Genomic DNA, 18,780 nt, shown 5'->3' with positions numbered 1-18,780 from the left:
CACAAGGAAGGTGATGTTGTTCCTTCTTGGAGAAATGGTTGGTATCAGGAGTGTAGATGGAATGTCAATCAGCTGATATCAATCCGGTACATCATAATACTCCTGGCCTGGGCTCTACGCTCCTGTAGTAAGGGCCAGTTGAGTTGCTGGATCATATTGGAGACACTGCTGGTTGTCCTAAAATCATTCATTATACATTCTAGCAGCTCTCCTCTGTACCATCTCAATCTTGTTGATATTTTCTGCCGTATGCGGGTCCCAGATAACACTGTGTATCCCAGCAAGGGACGGACTAATGTCATAAAGTATAGGGTTTTGGTCTCACATTTCAAAATCTTATGGATATTAACCCCAAGATACTTGGCAGAATCAACCACTTCAAGGGTGTGTCCATAGATGTTGTAGGTGTATTCTACACACTTCCTTTTGTTGGTAACATGCAGAACTTGATATTTCTTGGGGTGGAACTCCATCAACCAACTACCCTTCCATTGCTTCTAGGTCTTCTTGATACTTGATGGCGTCCTCCTCCTTTCTGATATTCCTATAGAGGGCACAGTCATCTGCAAATAATCTTGCTGTTGATCCCTCTGAGGCACAATCTGGTAGGTTATTAATAAACAACAGGAACAGCAATGGTCCAAGCACACTACCCTGGGGGACTCCTGATTGTACTGGGGCTGTAGATGATGTAACACCCTCCAGTAATACTTGTTGGGTCTGGCCTACAAGGAAGTCTTTGATCCATTGCAGATGACTGTGTCTAATCCCATAGTGGTCTAACTTATACAGATGATGCTTGTGAGGAACTTTATCGAAGGCCTTTGAAAAGTCTAGTAATTAAGATGACGTCAGTATGGTCTTTGGAGTCGATGTTATAAGCTAAGTCCTGGATGGTAAGTATCAGCTGACTCTCACAGGAACGCCTCTTACGAAAACCATGCTGGGCATCGTGGAGTATGATGTTAATGCACATGTATATTTATGCTCCAACATCTTGCATGTCACAGATGTTAAACTGACTGGACGATCATTTTCCGAAAATGTCTTTATGGGTGCATTTAATGTATTAACCACAGGCACCCGATGTGTGCGTGTACATAGAATTGGATTTGGAATGCACACGCGTGTGCAAACATAGACAAACTTTAAAGGCAGTCTTTTTTCGGAAAATTTTTATCTTCCGTCTTTGGGGTTTTTTTTTAGAATACAATAATTTGCGGGAAAATGAAATGTCGATAGAATAATAATCGGATGATATGCAAAATATTGGCAATGCAGACGAATAGAATATCAGATATTGAGTAGTTACTGTGGTACAGATATGCTAATAGTTAGGCATATTTGTCATCGTATTCAATAGACCTACTGTACAACGAATAATGAATGAGTAACGGTACTCTGTACATTTAGTTCGAATTTTCTCCATTCTGGACTGCTCGACTGAGGAATTTGTTGTTTTCAGTTTTGGCAGATATTAACCTAGAATGGAATTTGAGGACAGCGAAAGTTTCTTTCCTCTCATATCCGAGGATAACATTTTAATGACTCCCCCACGGGAGTCCGATTCAGGTAGATAATATAAACACCGATGCTCTTAAAAGTCTCTACGACAGTAACGTGTTAAACAGGTTGGGAACACTTCCCCTTATAGCGAGATATTCTCGCTAAAACGTGATTATCCCTCTCTAACGAGAGGAAACATATCCCGTGCAACCGAGAAAAACACCCGTGGAGTACATCTCTTCGTGTTTCATGTGAAAAGAAGAAAAAGTGCTAACATGTCTGATACTTCTGCAAATATATTAATCAAAACAGAGTCACGAACGATGTGCATTGGATTTCAGACTGCTTCCCTCTTCAGTAGCAACATTGATATGAAATTTCTTGACTGTTGTCATTTTATAGAGACAATTCGTGTCATGTTGAGTGTTTGTCGCACTTATTAATGTTGCACGGGATTTGCCATTATTTTCAATAAAGACACCAAAACACCTGCATGTTTATGGTAATGTTTACTCTCTCGCTAAAGAGGGATAATTGTGTTTTAGCGAGAATATCTCGCTATAGGGGAAGTGTTCCAAACCTGTTAAATGGTTAACAGTTTGCAGCTATCTCGTATCGATTCTACAGCCATGCTATGATTTTTTTTTATCAATATGATTCATCATTTCAGATGATCTAATGGACATTGAATTTTCCTCACCATATGAGTGTTCCACTTGTAAAAAAAACACAGCCGAGTTAAAGAGGTAACATTTGTATAGGTTTCATAGAAATAGGAGTTTGAAATTGTATCAATATAAAGTGAACATTTATGTGATTGACCAAGCCATGAGCTATGCATTCACTATGATAATGGAAAGTTTGGTCATTTGTTCGAATTTTATTTGTTTTGATAAAATTTCGAACTCCCAGGGCTTGAAATTAACTTTTTATGTCACCAGTCCAGCTGGACTGATAGGGTATAATTTCAACCAGTCCGCAGAAAAATTAACCAGTCCACTAGAGTTCTTCAGAAATAATTAAACATATTTTGTTCATTTTATCAAAATAAAATAACAGAATTTAACTTGATATGCTTTAGACAATATTGTAATACTTATGTGAGATTCATATTTACTAATCTGTTTTGTCTGATATCTACAGAGGAATGCCAAATGTGTGTTTAAGAGTCCATAAGTATGTTTTCCAAAATGACGTTTTAGAAAATTGACCAGTCACATCGGACTGACTAAAACAAATGTTAGTCAGTCCGCCAGACTTTCAACCAGTCACAGACTGACGGGCATATGTTAATTTCAAGCCTTGAACTCCTGTTGGGGATTTTTTTTGGTGATCTTTGATTTCAATGACCAGGGGCATTATGATACATATTGGGAAAACAGCATTATTTGTTTGAAATTCTAGGAAAACACATTTTATTCTTAAAAATTTTAAATAGTAAATCAAATTGATTTTAATACCCATTTTCAATTTCCTGTTTTTGGTCGTTAAGAAAACTAAAGCCATGACCAAGGCATAGTTTGAGGGAGATTTTAAGGAAATTTGCATCTATCTTCGATGTACAGCGGCTGAACCATCAGAACTGTAAGCGACAACGGTTACCTTTTTATATGCTTGTCATCAGAGGGAATGTATAATGGTTATGTACATCCAAGGTCATGTTTTGTGGACTTTTGTTGAAATTTGGTCACAAAGAGTGAGTGAGTTTGCATTTCAGCTGGATTGGTGCATCCAGAGCTAAAAATAAGTCGAACAGTTTTCTGGACTTTTTTTCGTTACAGTTTAGTCACAAACTTTCTCTCCAAGGAATACAAGCTCAGTTTGCATTTCAGCTTTATTGATGCTTTATGGCTAAAAGTTCAAACAATTTTACCGATTCAGTTTGCATTTCAGCTTGATTGATGCACAGTGACCTTAGTACTTTAGGGCTAAAAGTAAATCAAATAGTTTCCTGGACTTTTTCTCATTATGGATAAAGATATTGCACTGGCATTTTGTCATCACTGTCCAATGGGCGTATGATGTACTGTTTGGGGTACTCTTGTTAATACAGTATAATCTGTCTAAACCGACTGTGGGGGGTTCCAAATAAATTGGCCGGTTTACAAGAATGAGAGTTGCTTCCCTTGTATTCATGGTCTATGCATATGGTGTAATGATTGCTAATATTTTATTATATCACAAAATAATTCAAAATGTGAAAATATAAATACAAATAGGAATATGTCAGTGTTTTATCGTCGTGTTCTTTTGAAAAAGTTCAATTTTTATTAAACAGTTTAAAATCTGGGAATTATTCGCACACTTTTCTGTTGGAAAATTGTCAATTTTGCCTACATCATCACCATCCTCAAGTGCTACATGTAAATTGTACATTATGTACGTTCCTCAAGTTTGTGTTGTGTTCGTCTAAAATTTGTCTTTCCCAGCTTTTGTTGTAAATGTCTTTAATGGAAATATCGCTTTCAACTGTCTCAATTTGTGAAACGGAAACTGGTGTAATGTCAAGTGATCAACCGGACATAGTGAGTCGAGCTAATCTAACTGTATATCATCACTGTCTGACTCGTCGGAGAGCTCCAAGAGGTCCACCCGGCTTTTGGAAAACATGACTGGATTGTTGACGATTTTGTTTCATTCCATGAATGTATCGAATTCCGTTAATTGAACTTTGTCTTTTAATTATGTCAGTTCTCGTCTATGTCGCTATAGGGGAGACCCATGCGCCATTACCTCATGCGTGGTGCTGTCATAATTGAAAAGTGCGCCCCCCCAATCAGGTTTTATTTTAAGCTTATTTTTATTGCCAGTTTAACTCTTTTACTTACCTGAGACACCCTTTGTGTACACCACGTGTGATCGACCAAATACCAACAGGTTGGTCTTTGTGGGGTGGCTAGTTTAAATATGATAATTAGAGCTAATTACAAGCGGTTGGGACCTCATGTAAACCAAATACGATGGACCATGAAAATTTGGTGGGGTATCATCGAATTGCCGATTTACACAGGATTATTAAATTAATTGATACATGTAGCAGTGGGGACTGTGTAAGCCAGCCGATATACAAAATCCGGAGTACAGGGAATTATTAATAAAGGATTTGTTAAAGAAATGTTAGGGACTATATTTTGTGGCCGAAATTGACAGAACACCGGAGTACTTAGAGGCCGGTTTGGACGAAACATACTGTACTTTCATTTTCTTTATCATTTCTCAGATATTATAAGCTTCTTGTTTTTACTATCCTCTGTAAATCAAACTTTAGGGTGACAGTTTTATCACAGTCATTGACAGATTTATAGAATATCGATCTTAGGCTTAAATGCAATAAAGGTACGAATATTATAGGTACAGGCCTGAAGTATTCTGAGTGATGAGTTCTGATCAAAAACCAAACATAAAAAACTTTTTGATTTGCAAGGTTGTTTTTTTTTTTTATTATCCATTGGAAAATTTTAGTTGTTGTTTTGGAGAATACACCTGTTTTTTAGCATTAGGAATGGGGCTGAATTGGGGCCCACTACAGACCCTAAAAATGTCCATGCCCGTGCATAGAATAATGAGAGTGAAGCCTTAAATGACTGATTATTTTGGTGGATGAATTACAAAATTGATGCAGCATCTTGCACTTTCAAAAAGAAAGTCTTCTAGTTACTGTATTACAGTTTGCAGTTACGAGATACAAAACACTTGTTAACTAAATTTTTGAAAATCTTATTTCAGATATTTAAAGTCTTTGACAACTGCAGCTCCACCTCTTGTGCCACACAGCATGGAGTTGTTTGATCAAGTTTTTCTAAAGGGGCATTTTCAACAGCAGAATAGGAACAATGCCTTCATGATGATGAGGTAAACTGTCTACCAATATTCATCAGGGTTGGGAAGATTCCTTTCTCCATAGAGTGGAAATAATTATCTGATCATACTTTCTTTAAAGAATGTCATTTGTTTAGTGCAGTACACAAGTTTATCAAGAGACCTTTTATAATAATACAACATACAAATCTATAAAATGTACAAATATGTCAAGCAGAAATGCAGTTATTACTAGTTGTGAAATGATACATTGATTACTATTATTAAAACTATCATTAAAATAGATCAGTCTTTTAATTCTTTGGTATTTCCAATGCATCAAAAAGCATATTTTTAGAAAGTTTTGTCTTTTCTCCATTCACTGCAAACTCGTTAATTACCAGGGTATAAGTGAATTTGAACCTTATTGCATCCCCACATGCATGCACATCTGAACATATGGTCCAGTCGTCCTGCAATAGTGTATTAAGCCATGCCTCTGTATTTTAATGTTTGAAGCTGAACTAAACCATATTCTGATGACAGTATGCATCACAGCACTTTTGAAAGACTAAAAAGAATCACTACAGGAACCTTCACACCAAAAGATTATTGCATTTAAATTATTCCTGTAAAAGCTTAATTTCATTATGTTAACCAGCATTTCTAATCAATTGATAGGATTTATATTGTAGATACGAATCATACTATTGTTCAGGTTGAAATTTCTTAGTCGTGAAAATGCAAGTTATTATTATTTATAATCTTAAAATCAAATTTATGATACTATGAATGGCAGTCTTACTTGGAAACATGGGTGCTGTGTAATTGTAGTTGATTTTTGTGTCCCTGTTCCCCGTCTGTCTGGGTCTGTCTCTGTTTGTTACACTATGATTTATAATTTATGATAAGACTTCACATGCTCCTTGAGATTGACTAGATTTGTTTCATTGTTTTGTAGACAGTGGATGAATATCATTAACAACCCAGATAGCACATGGGGTAAGTTATTTGTAACATGATATTTTGATTATCAATATTTGTCTACTGGTCCCGTGGGGATCCAGGTTAGAATAGGTCCTCAGTACCCCCTGCTTGTCATACAAGGCGGCTAAATGGGGCAGTCCTTCAGATGAGACCGCAAAAACCGAGGCCCCGTGTCACAGCAGGTGTGGCACGATAAAGATCCCTCCCTGCTCAAAGGCCGTAAGCACTGAGCATAGGCCTAAATTTTGCAGCCTTTCACTGGCAGTGATAACATCTCCATAAGAGTGAAAGATTCTCGTGAGGGATGTTAAACAATATTTAATTAATCAATCAATCAATATTTGTCTACTTTGTCTTCGTTCAGTATGTCCTGATAGTGATGTCATAGTCACACATGCATGTATGTACCAGGCTTTGATTTTTGAATGAATTAAGATGCAATCTTCCAAGTTCTTGAGAAACATGCATGTGTCATTTTGATTTATTATACTTTCTTGTAAATACTTGATTCTAATTGGCTGAGAAAAGGTTTAAGATTTATTTTTTTTACATTTCCTTGTGGGAGTAAAAACCATACCCTCTTACTGACTCTAGGGTGATAGTATCTTATATCGGGAAACATTACTGGACAATGGATGATATTAAAAATATTGCGTGCATATTTGATGTGTATACATTTCACTTTAGATTTTTAAAAAATGTCATTTTGAGCATTTGAACCAGATGTAGTCTGCATTGGGTTAAAGCGACACGATGACTGAATGTGTTTAATTAAAAACAAATGATAATTGGCAGATGATTAGTTAAATTTCTTTTAGAAATCATAACTGCTGAACAGCGGCAGGTCAATGGTCACTTAAGTGAGCAATGTGACCCATTGGCCTCCATTGACAGTCTGGCACATATGGTTTAACTATCGCAGAAAGTAACATTTAAAACTTTTTTTTTTATTTCAATCTGTTCAGATTTTCTATTTACATATTTACGAAAGTCTGAAGGGAAAAGGTCAGGTGAATTTTTTTTGTACGTCCGTCTTATGCAGGGCTTTCAACAAATTTAAAAGTAGGAGGCTGAAATGAAAAAGTAGAAGGCGATCCAATGCGAATGGCGCAGTCGTATCGCACGCTGAGCTATGCTCGGCGCCCTTATGGCCGGGGTCTGGGGGCCGCTCAAGGCCCCCAGAAGCTCTGGGGTAAATGACGCAAAATCCTGCATTCTGGCGGTTTCCTGGCACTTAAATGCAGCTTTGAAATTGTCATTCTTTTGCCTGAAATTTTTACTTTTGCCATGAATTTATTGTTTCATATGTGAAATTTTCTGTTCATGCAAAAACTTTAAAAAATTCAACATTGCAAAGTACTAATTTTGATGCAAAATGAAAAATAAAGTGCATCAAGATAACTACATGTAATTATTTTTTGCAATGCTGTATCAATCAATTTTTAAGTGTCTTTGCTTGAATCTCTGCCACCCAAGAGTATAAGCAGATTAAAGTAAAATGTAAGAAGAATATAGATCACAACCAACACCAGTTTTATATAATAAAGCATCAATATAATTATATTATATTTATAGTTGTTCTAATTACCTGTATTGTCAGCTTTCGTTTCCTTATTTAACGGATACATTGTATGTTATAAAAAAAAGTTTACATGTATTTAATCATTATTTTTTATTGAATTGCAAATAAGAGTTGCACTCCCAATATTTTAAGAATATTCTTCACCAATTAACACAACTCTATATTTCTATTTTCATTTGGTCCCTTAAAGTCTGTTAACTTACACTGGGAGTAATATTTTTCTCCAAGACTGACATGAAACCCATTGGGACCTTTTGCTTTTGCTCACCCCAATATTTTTTAAATAAAACCCAAACAATCTTTATTACAAATTAATAAGTAACATTTAAATGACCTATAATTTTATTTTTCCACAAATTCAAGTTAACAGCTACAGATTTGTTGGTAACATAGCGAATTTGTGCTGAAAAATTCTACTTTCGTTTTTATTTAATACCACATGGGCATTTGCAAATTAAAAAGAATAGCAAGTCTGAAATTTTTCCTGATTAAATTCTGTTTTCGCTTTAAAATTGTTGATTGATATTATACTTGTGTCACTTTCACTTCTGGCCTTTTTAAAGCCGAAACTGAACAGGGTATTTGTTCTCTTCATTCCGTCATCATCATTGATTTTTACGTTCAGGACTTGTTGTTATCTTTCGGAACTTCTCGTCCGTGTTGTCACGAATTGGGTAAATCCGAGTATTGCAATTGACGTATTATTTTCTACACCAACAGACGACCAATCAGGTGCCGGTATTTACCTGAACTAAATTTAGCGCAAGTAAACACGTTTTTACATCCTAACGGCCGCGATTTCTGAGTCTACTAAAGTTTGGAAGATGTTTAAAGTTTTATAAAAGTTTTTTTCATTGGACATACATTTTTGTCACTAAAGTAGCCGGCACCTAATGTTACTATAGGCGGCGGAAATCCGCCGGCTACCGGCTACTTTTGAAAGCCCTGCTTATGACAGGCTGGTGCCATACATGTATTATAGTATGAGCTCTCCCTGCCACTCATCTATCTGTCTTAGTTTTTTTTGTGTCAGGGTCATGTCTTTCACACTGTGAGGCCTAGCACTATCAAACCTGGACAATTTTAGACCTAATACCAACAAACTTGGTCAGTTCATGGAGGGGGGGGGGGTGTCATTCAAAAGTAGGTCATTGTGGCCTCATTTTGGAATTTCAGTTTAGTTTCAGATATGATTATCTTGTACACTAGTGATGTACTTTGTTTTGTTACATGTATGTGTGTGTTCCAGATAAACCAAATAGTGCCTGTAGTTGAGGGTAACATTAAAGTTGTTTTACTCTTTTGAAAACCATTGTCAACCTTGGCTGCACCTCAGTTTACAATGGTTTTCTCAGGATGAAAATTTTTAATGTTGCCCTTAGCTATATGCACTGTTTATACACTACTTGATATACATTGTACACAGCTTTGGGAATTCCTTACACTTCTTTTCCAGATGCTAAGAACAAAGTAGAATATCGTCAGGACATAGTAAAATTTCTGGAATTCGTAAAGTACTTCATAGCAAGGTTTGTACATTAAACGTAGTGTCTTCTTTAGTGAAAATTGTGACATTTGTAACCACTAACCAGTTAGTTCAAATGATACAAATTGTTTATGAATTTAGTGATGGTGCTAGTCGGGATGTGTGTGAAGACATAGTGAAAGAAATCCACGGTGTTCTGCTTTATAGTGACAGATTATCAGAATTTGAACCAGTGAGTCAAGAGCTCTTTAATTAAATATTTGTTAATTTTATTTATGATGCATTTTTATCAGTTTATCATAAACTTTAATGTGTGTCATTTATCCTCATTACACTCTGATTATTGAAAGATTTGGAATTCATAAATTCCTCCTAAAACATATGTGATGTGATACTGGGTTCATGTGATGTGATACTGGGTTCATGTGATGTGATACTGGGTTCATGTGACGTGATACTGGGTTCATGTAATGTGATACTGGGTGCATGTGATGTGATACTGGGTTCAATTGATGTGATACTGGGTTCATGTGATGTGATACTGGGTTCATGTGATGTGATACAGAGTTCATTGATGTGATACTGGGTTCATGTGATGTGATACAGAGTTCATTGATGTGATACTGGGTTCATGTGATGTGATACTGGGTTCATGTGACGTGATACTGGGTTCATGTGACGTGATACTGGGTTCATGTAATGTGATACAGAGTTCATGTGATGGTGATACTGGGTTCATGTGACGTGATACTGGGTTCATGTGACGTGATACTGGGTTCATGTAATGTGATACAGAGTTCATGTGATGTGATACAGAGTTCATGTGACGTGATACTGGGTTCATGTGACGTGATACTGGGTTCATGTAATGTGATACAGAGTTCATGTGATGGTGATACTGGGTTCATGTGACGTGATACTGGGTTCATGTGACGTGATACTGGGTTCATGTAATGTGATACAGAGTTCATGTGATGTGATACAGAGTTCATGCGATGGTGATACTGGGTTCATGTGATGTGATACTGGGTTCATGTAATGTGATACTGGGTGCATGTGATGTGATACTGGGTTCATGTGATGTGGTATTGTATTAATGTGTAGATTTTGTTTTCAGTCAGACTTGGGCGTTCATGAGATGAATCGTTTCCACTCCTGTTTGGATGTATATGTTGGTGTTCTTAAAATTCTTCACATAATAGAAATTAAATCAACAGGTATGAGTGATGCAAACATCATATTCATGCTTATTGTTAATCTAAAGAGTTAAAAGCCTTGTAGTGGCATAAAATTTGATACTCAGAACTGTCCCAAAATGATTTTTTTTCTAGCCAAATATATGAGATATTCCTAAAAATGTAGTCATGTAAATAAAAGTTTGTAATGCCTTTTTCTGTTAGATTCTTCTAGTAGCAGCTTCCTGAGAAAATGTGTGCTGCAGAACCAATACCCGAGCTCCGAGTCCGACTTCGAGTCTATGGTTCATCTGCTGGTTTGGGAGCTTGTGACACTAGCCAAAAAATCATTCAAACTCGTAAGTATAATCCTTGCATATGGCTCTCAATTTGAAAGTTAATTTCAGATGCATGTACCTTATTTAAAAATCTGTTTTGTGTTTTACTTTGAAATTTGATAAAGCAAAACTACACAGGATTTTTTTTAGCTGCAATAATGTAGCCCTCTCTGATTTTTTTTTTTTTTTTTTTTTTTTTTTTAGGGAGAGGGCTACAACTCCTTAGGATCTCCGTAATGGTGCAAATGCGGGAGTGATTCACTCCTGCAACATTTGCGCTCATTCTAAACATTTCCTGACTTTCTTTACGTAAATAAAATGATATTCTATGTTTCTTAGACAATATATAAATTTACAACCTTCAACTTTAGATTTGTGAGGCTCTATTCTACCGTTTTCAACAATTTCGATAAATTCCAATTCCTCGATTCATATTTGTGCGCCATGTTTGATGTACTGAAGTTTCAACTTCCGATTGTCAAGTCATTTGCATATGCCATATAAGGTAGTATTTACATCAATGGACAAGTATGGAGGCGAAAACTATTTCGTCGGTATTGAAAAGGTTTGAATTAAATATCAAGTTAAAAACCGAACAGCAGAGTGTAAATTCTTTCTGCAACAATATGATTTTCCTTTCTTTGTCGAAGTGGCTCGAGTAACTACATTTTTGCGCTGATTGTCAATGTTTAGGCTTTCATTAGATCCACCTACGAGATCTCGCGATAACAAGCATGGCGGAGCAGACGAAGAATTTTGCATGCTGTACATTATATTTAATGAAAAACACCTTTATTAGACATGCCCGAGCACAAAGTTGGTACTCCTTTTGGTGTAAACAACATTTGGGACTAATACACAGAGTTTATTATCGGTTATTCATAAAATTATTTTGCACCATTACGGAGATCCTATGGAATTGTAGCCCTATCCCGAAAACGTCAGAATAAAAAAAAATTGGATAGGGCTACATTATTGCAGCTAGATTTTTTTTTATGTCCCTAGGCTTTCAACTTTTAGTAAGCCCAAAAATGATAATTGTTGTGTTTCCGCTAATACATGTATCTAAGACAAATTATGGTAGGTATGTAGGAAATGCATGTATGTGTATATCACTTCTTTTTTTTCGGACTTTATTTTCAGTGAACACAAAGAAACTTTCCTTGCAGATACATTATTGCATGTATTTTACTATATAAAACATGAGGGACTCATTTTTCACTATTAATTGAACTTGATATGCTTTAATGTTAAAATTACCTCTGAAGTTCAGGTCAGTTTCGTTAGATGAAACACACCTTCGCTAGCCAAGGGTTTATGATCCACTCCGCTTCTCTACAAATTGTAGAGAAGTATGGTGAACGGTAAACCGTTTGCTAGCATAGATGGTAGAAAAACAGTAAAGCAGTTTTTATTTTAAACCTAATTGTGTGTCCCTCTTGCTATCCACGGAGGCCAAAAAAAATAATTGTGTAGTTCCTATTACATGCTTTTCAGAAATAGAGTGTAAGTTGGTAGGAATTTTACTTTGGATGAAGTATTAAAAAGGTCTGTAACTCCAGTGGATATTTGATGATAAATGAAAAACGTGCATGGTACTATGATACTGAAAGACTGTGTAAATGTTACTCAGAACTGACATCTGAACATTCCTAGCATCATCAACATTATGGAGATAACCAAGGGTAGATAATTCATTCAGATATAGATTAGGTCGGGAAACAAGACAACCACAAAATTATTTTTTAACACCTAATCTGTTTTTATTTGAATATTATTACTCAAAATTTAGATAAAATAGCTTTCAGTCTACAGTATTAAAGGGGAAGGCAACCCATAAAACTTTAACATGATAGATGATAGGATTAATTATATAATAAAAATTTGTCATACTATTCTGTTGATGTACGGCCTAGATGAGCTTCAGTACTAATTTGAAAACTTTAAAACTTGAAATTCCCACTATCTATAGAGGCTGCCATGATGAAGAATTCTATTGTATTCAAGACTGCAAAAATCAATAATTTTGATGTCACACCGTCTGTTCCTGTTTTGAAGAGATTCTAGGATCATCAAAGATGTGCATGTGGTAGATTTTATGAATAAATAGGATGATACCTTCCTTTCAAACTGTTAATTGCACTAATGCAAAGGGGAGATGTGAATTTTTTTGTTGTTGAAATTCCTGACTCAACCAAGTCATCTGAAAAGTAAAGACTATGTAAACTGTGGATCCATCATTTGCATAATGACAAAAGTTGAGATTCGAGACATTTGTATGAAGAAACATGTACCGTCTGCCTGGTCTGCGATTTGAATGAACGTCTTCTTTTCTCAATTTCTTCTTGCGAAAGAATGGGCTAAAATCTATACAGCTTCAAACTTAAATGTTCGTGACTTGTCATTTTCACAATGCTGCTGATGAAATAAACCGAAATTGACGGTGTGACATCATAAATTGAACTTCAATGGCCGCTCTCTTAGCGGCGGGTAATTTAAAATACGTGATAGATTAATATTGATTAAATTGTTAAGTAAGGATTTTTGTTGTTAAAGACTGTCATTTACAATATCAGTAAGTAATACTTTACTCATTAAAGCAACAATGTGGTTAGGGTTGCCTTTCCTCTTAACCACTTTGCTTGCTTTACAGTGCACTATTAAACCAAATGTTTTGTAAAAATAAAGTATTGAATTAAATAAAATTTGATTTCCTAGAAGGGAAATAACTCCACATAACCTTATTTTTATCTAATATAACTGCAATAGCCAAACCATATTGAAAATGCCTCTTATTTGATATTCAACTCATCAGAGGTTTTACAATGCATTCTCTCTCTGATTCAACTTTTTCATCAACATGCAGAGCCAAGTTTGCATTGGTTATATAATTCCTCAAAGGTAAATTATGTTGTCTAATAAATAGCCCAGCAGGGTCAAGTTTGTATTGGGTACATGATTCCTCAAATAGATAGGCCAGTGAATGTCCCAAGTCATTTACTATATCTAAGTATACCAAACCTCCCCCCCCCCCCCCCCCCCCACATTTTACTTTATGTGTGATAGTTGGTAGACAAAAATGAACAGTTCAGATCAAATTCACCTCCTAACAGCCATCTTGACTTTATATACAAACGTACATCAGTAACTGAGACCAACAAAAAATGTCATTATATTTTGAAGTTAACACTAACTAGTCGTGTAATTTTAGAGGAAAAACTATTGAGAGACTGTTAATTAATTTCACTGCAATTAATAGAATCACAAATATCCAGATTCGTTCCAGAAGATACATTGGCACACTATTAGGTTTTAAATTTCTGGCACGTTTTAGAAGTATGTTGTAAGCATGTGTATTTTACAAAGTAAATTGCATTTATGATGTAAAAAAGTTGAATTATAAGCATTGACACCATAAATTATTTTGCTCATCAATAAAAAATCCAAATTACAAACTTTTTTATGCAAGTCTTTGGTTTTTATATAGTTCTATGATTCATTGTCTGTGAAAATAGATGTACCCCCCAAACACTTCACCTTACATTTACAACTACATGTACAACATACTGCAATATTAATACCCCCCTCCCCGCAAACAAAATGTAAGGGGGTATACTGGAATCACATTGTTGGTAGACATATAGTTTAAAACCATGAACGGATTTGTTTAAAACTTAGTTTATACATGTATCTTGTATGAAATATAAAGTTGTGCACCTGCTATTTTGATCGAGAATTTTTACCATTCAAGGAAGTTGTGGATATTATTTTTTTTTCTCAACTTTATGGACTTAAATCATTTCACTTGAGATTTTCTGATGACATTTCTCTCACAGAGACTACTGCATAAGTTAAGGGTATAATGGAATCATTATGTCTGTCTGTCAGTCTGTAGACAAAATTTTGTCAGGACATGTTCTGAGACACTAACACATGGATTTTGCGAAAAATTTGTACATTCATCATGTAGAGATGTACATCTCATATTTTCATCATGATTGGACAATTTTTCTTTTACATGTGTTGTTGTTTTTTTTTTATAGACGTCGTCATTTTGTTTTAGATTTTCTAATGACCTGTTTTCTTACCGAGACTATGATATAAGTTTAGGATAGGGTAAATGAAATCATTGTGTCAGTTTGTTTGTCTGTCCATCTTTTAGTGGGTATGATTTTGTTCAGACCTATTCTATATTTATACAAATAGGATTCCTTTGAAGAACTGCAAACAAAATCTCCGTTTGTCTGTTCATGTGTGTCAGAGGCATGGAAACACATCAAGATGTTGGTGGACAACATTCATAAGGACAGTAGAGAAGAGGTTCGTATGTCTAGAGGTTTAGAATTTCATTTGGAACAGTAAACTTGTAATAAAAAAAATTCATATAGTCTGATTTGCAAGTTTTCATCAAATTCTGGAAAAGACATGTACAATGTCGTTTAGTGTGCAATTTACATGATATAAACATGATTTACATGGTATAAACATGATTTACATGGTATAAACATGATTTACATGATATAAACATGATTTAAACATGGTATAAACATGATTTACATGATATAAACATGATTTACATGATATAAACATGATTTACATGCTATAAACATGATTTACATGCTATAAACATGATTTTGACTAACAGTTTGTTTTTGTTTTAGTCCTTTTATGTGCTTTTGTTTGACATAATCAAAAGAATTCTCCAAGAACCGTCTGTGGAGACTAGCAATGGTAAGCATGGGATAATAGTAAATAATCATTGTGTTGTTTGTGGTCTTCACATGGAACAGTACTGTAGTAAATAATCATTGTGCTGTTCATGGTCTTCACATGGAATAGTACTGTAGTAAATAATCATTGTGTTGTTCATGGTCTTCACATGGAATAGTACTGTAGTAAATAATCATTGTGCTGTTTATGGTCTTCACATGGAATAATAGTAAATAATCATTGTGTTGTTCATGGTCTTCACATGGAATAATAGTAAATAATCATTGTGCTGTTTGTGGTCTTCACATGGAGTAGTAGTAAATAATCATTGTGCTGTTTGTGGTCTTCACATGGAGTAGTAGTAAATAATCATTGTGCTGTTTGTGGTCTTCACATGGAATAATAGTAAATAATCATTGTGCTGTTTGTGGTCTTCACATGGAATAATAGTAAATAATCATTGTGCCGTTCATGGTCTTCACATGGCCCAACAGTTTACTGGAAACCTAATATGCTAAACACATTACTATACACATAGGCTTACTGTGTTACTTGCTTCAACTTTCATGAATAGAAATTCTAAATTGCCTTTATCATCACTTTCACTTTCTTCTTGTCTCTTTATATTTTACTTAAAGGGAGGACTCAGACTGGCTTAGCCTGCTGCCTGGCCCCATTCAGTATTGCACATATATACAAAGTGTATATTGAATAAAATAAAGATTGAATTCATTTATATTACATTATTAAATGAAAACTAGATTCACAATACTAAGAGAAGAAGTTTCTTGTCAATGTGACCCAGACAACTGCAGTATGTTGATATAGTCGGTGAATGTTTTAGCAGAAGAGATTTATTAGAATAGAGAGAAATAACCCTGAAACTTGTTCAACCATTGACATTATACTTTTTATCAAATTTTAAGAAGTGGAAACCTTCATGTCAGTGCATGCATCATACACGTAAAAAGACTTGTACACTTATTTATATGTAAAAAGACTTGTACACTTATTTATATGTAAAAAGACTTGTACACTTATTTATATGTAAAAAGACATACTAATTCATTGTAAGTGGGGAATAATAGACATGTTTTCTTGCAAACAAGTGTACACATCTTTATACATGTAAATAAGTGTACATGTCTTTTTACATGTAAATAAGTGTACACTTATAATGAAATGATTATCATTCCCCACATAGAACAAATAAATAATGAATAACGCGGTGGATGAAATTAATTATACCTATTACGAAGCAAGTTAGGATGTCTCTGCACTTTACTAATACCATGTTTTACTCTTTACGAAAGATAACAACTATTTCTTTTCAGATGAGATGAATTCTAATGTCTACGAATATCCACCGAGGGTCCTTTTCGACAGTGACAATGCAGAATTCTGCTTGTGGATTCTGGTTCATATGTCCAAAATGGCTGGCAACATCACTCAGCAGGTTTGCATACAGTCTGTATTTGGTTTAGAAGTTTTCATTATTTGGACTGAATGACACATTGCATGAATTGTGTCCCTTTTCTGCGAAGCCCAATTTAAATTTTGCTTCAGAAATCTTATGTGTAATTCTGAGAAAAAAAGGCTCAACGAAACTAAACGAATATGAACATAAAGATATAATCCTCTGCTGTGTTTCAGAATTTAGGTAAAAAAGTTACAGAGATGGTATCAACTGTATTAAAATCCTGTTTGTCTAAGGTAAGAGTGACCCTTCTAAAACCTCTGTATTTTGTTCTACTACATGACTGGGAGGATCAGCATTAGAACCAGTATTGAATCTCAGTGTGCTTTTCAGGATAGTGTAACAGAAGGTCAACTCCGATTTGTGGTCAGTATATGTCAAGACCTCCACACCGACACAAGGGCTAGCATACTTAACCTCCTCTGGGAATATTTCTACAAGAAAATGGTTTGTACACTGTGGGTTTTTTTTCATGATTTTTCCTCTTTGATACATGTATGTTTGAATTTGAGTTACACCGCAGTCAATTTTGAAAATTTTTGTCAAGACTGTAACTTTCTTTCTAGGCACAAAATTTGCTTAAGAACTGATGATGTCTTGACCAAGGTTACTTGGATTAAGTTGAGGTAGCTACTTAACCTCTTTGAACAAGTGGCTTTCAAAAAAGAGCGATACATTGTATAAGACTTGAATCATTCACAAAAAAAATTGCACTGTATAGAATGGAAGGTTTTTACAGGATATGGGTTGGATCTGTAGTTATCTACGGTAGTCATTCCAGCAGTCTTAACAAAAAAACTTTTTATCGCTGACCATTCAGACATCTATATCTTTATTGGTTTTTAGTCAAAATTAGTTCAGGTGTGATAAGTCAGTGATGCCTGACGGTCTTGTATTTAGAATATTTTTTACAAGTCCAAGTTTTACTGGGCTTGGTCATCAGGACAATTTTGAAGACATGTTTCCCAATATTTTTCTAAGAGAGCTATAGTTCTGCAGCTAATGTTTAAGTCACTGGGAGAAAGGTTAAAATGTCTTGTTTTTGATAAGATAATGCAGGGGTTACAAGTCCTGTCAGTACAGCTCTGATTGAATTTTCCAGAACAACAGTTTTGCCATCAACACCAGGAGCTTTGATTCCACAGGAAGACTTAGGTATGTTATAGCTGATGTGTAAAATACTTTGTCAATGGAAAATATCTTATTCCTCTCCGCCCCAATTAATGGAAAGTATAGAGATCTTTATGTTGTGACCTGCAGGCCTTTTTAACTTGTACAATAATGATTTAAACTCATTGTTTTTCAGCAAGAGTATAGGTCAGCAGTTGGAACTATGCACACGAATTAGCAAAGGAGAAAGGTAATTATGCATGTCACAGAAAAAATACTGAGTAATTGTGGTGGAATTCTGAACTATTTGTTCTCTGTTGTTTCATTTGTAGTAACAAATAAATGCTTTACCTCTATAAATTGTAATAAATTCTAAATATTTGGAATGAAACCTTGCTATTATTATGTCTCTTCATGGATAGGCTCCCAACATTCAGACCCACTCCTGGTGGTCCACACACCTCACCCCCACCCCTACTCCCTTTATTAATGTGTAAAATAAACTGGAGAAATATTTCTTGTATTAAAGTGTCTGCTGCAACTACTTTCGAATTCCCTAAGCCATTTTATAATTTTTGTTAAACTCTTTTAAATTGTACAGGTTTGAAAAG

At 35.0% G+C, this 18,780-nt stretch overlaps 1 protein-coding gene across 2 annotated transcripts in view; it reads left to right on the top strand.

Moving 5' to 3' along the window:
- The first annotated feature begins 1,221 nt into the window (after positions 1-1,221).
- LOC125681350 (protein MMS22-like) overlaps positions 1,222-18,780 on the top strand; it is a 43,541-nt gene continuing 25,982 nt past the window's right edge. Inside the window, exons 1-15 of one of the 2 annotated variants that reach the window (XM_048921396.2) lie at positions 1,222-1,572; positions 2,177-2,252; positions 5,233-5,358; positions 6,266-6,306; positions 9,330-9,402; positions 9,501-9,591; positions 10,477-10,576; positions 10,760-10,893; positions 15,079-15,192; positions 15,534-15,603; positions 16,917-17,038; positions 17,236-17,295; positions 17,393-17,506; positions 18,162-18,214; positions 18,366-18,419. In XM_048921396.2, the coding sequence (XP_048777353.2) occupies positions 1,488-1,572; positions 2,177-2,252; positions 5,233-5,358; positions 6,266-6,306; positions 9,330-9,402; positions 9,501-9,591; positions 10,477-10,576; positions 10,760-10,893; positions 15,079-15,192; positions 15,534-15,603; positions 16,917-17,038; positions 17,236-17,295; positions 17,393-17,506; positions 18,162-18,214; positions 18,366-18,419 (1,313 nt within the window). In that variant the 5' untranslated portion in view covers positions 1,222-1,487. The remainder of the gene's footprint in view (positions 1,573-2,176; positions 2,253-5,232; positions 5,359-6,265; positions 6,307-9,329; positions 9,403-9,500; positions 9,592-10,476; positions 10,577-10,759; positions 10,894-15,078; positions 15,193-15,533; positions 15,604-16,916; positions 17,039-17,235; positions 17,296-17,392; positions 17,507-18,161; positions 18,215-18,365; positions 18,420-18,780) is intronic. The other variant, XM_056160551.1, reaches the window with a different exon arrangement.

Source organism: Ostrea edulis, chromosome 1 (assembly GCF_947568905.1).
Source record: "Ostrea edulis chromosome 1, xbOstEdul1.1, whole genome shotgun sequence".
NCBI classification, from domain to species: Eukaryota; Metazoa; Mollusca; class Bivalvia; order Ostreida; family Ostreidae; genus Ostrea; species Ostrea edulis.
Note: the sequence above shows the minus strand (reverse complement) of the source record. Positions and strands in the feature narration are given on the sequence as shown.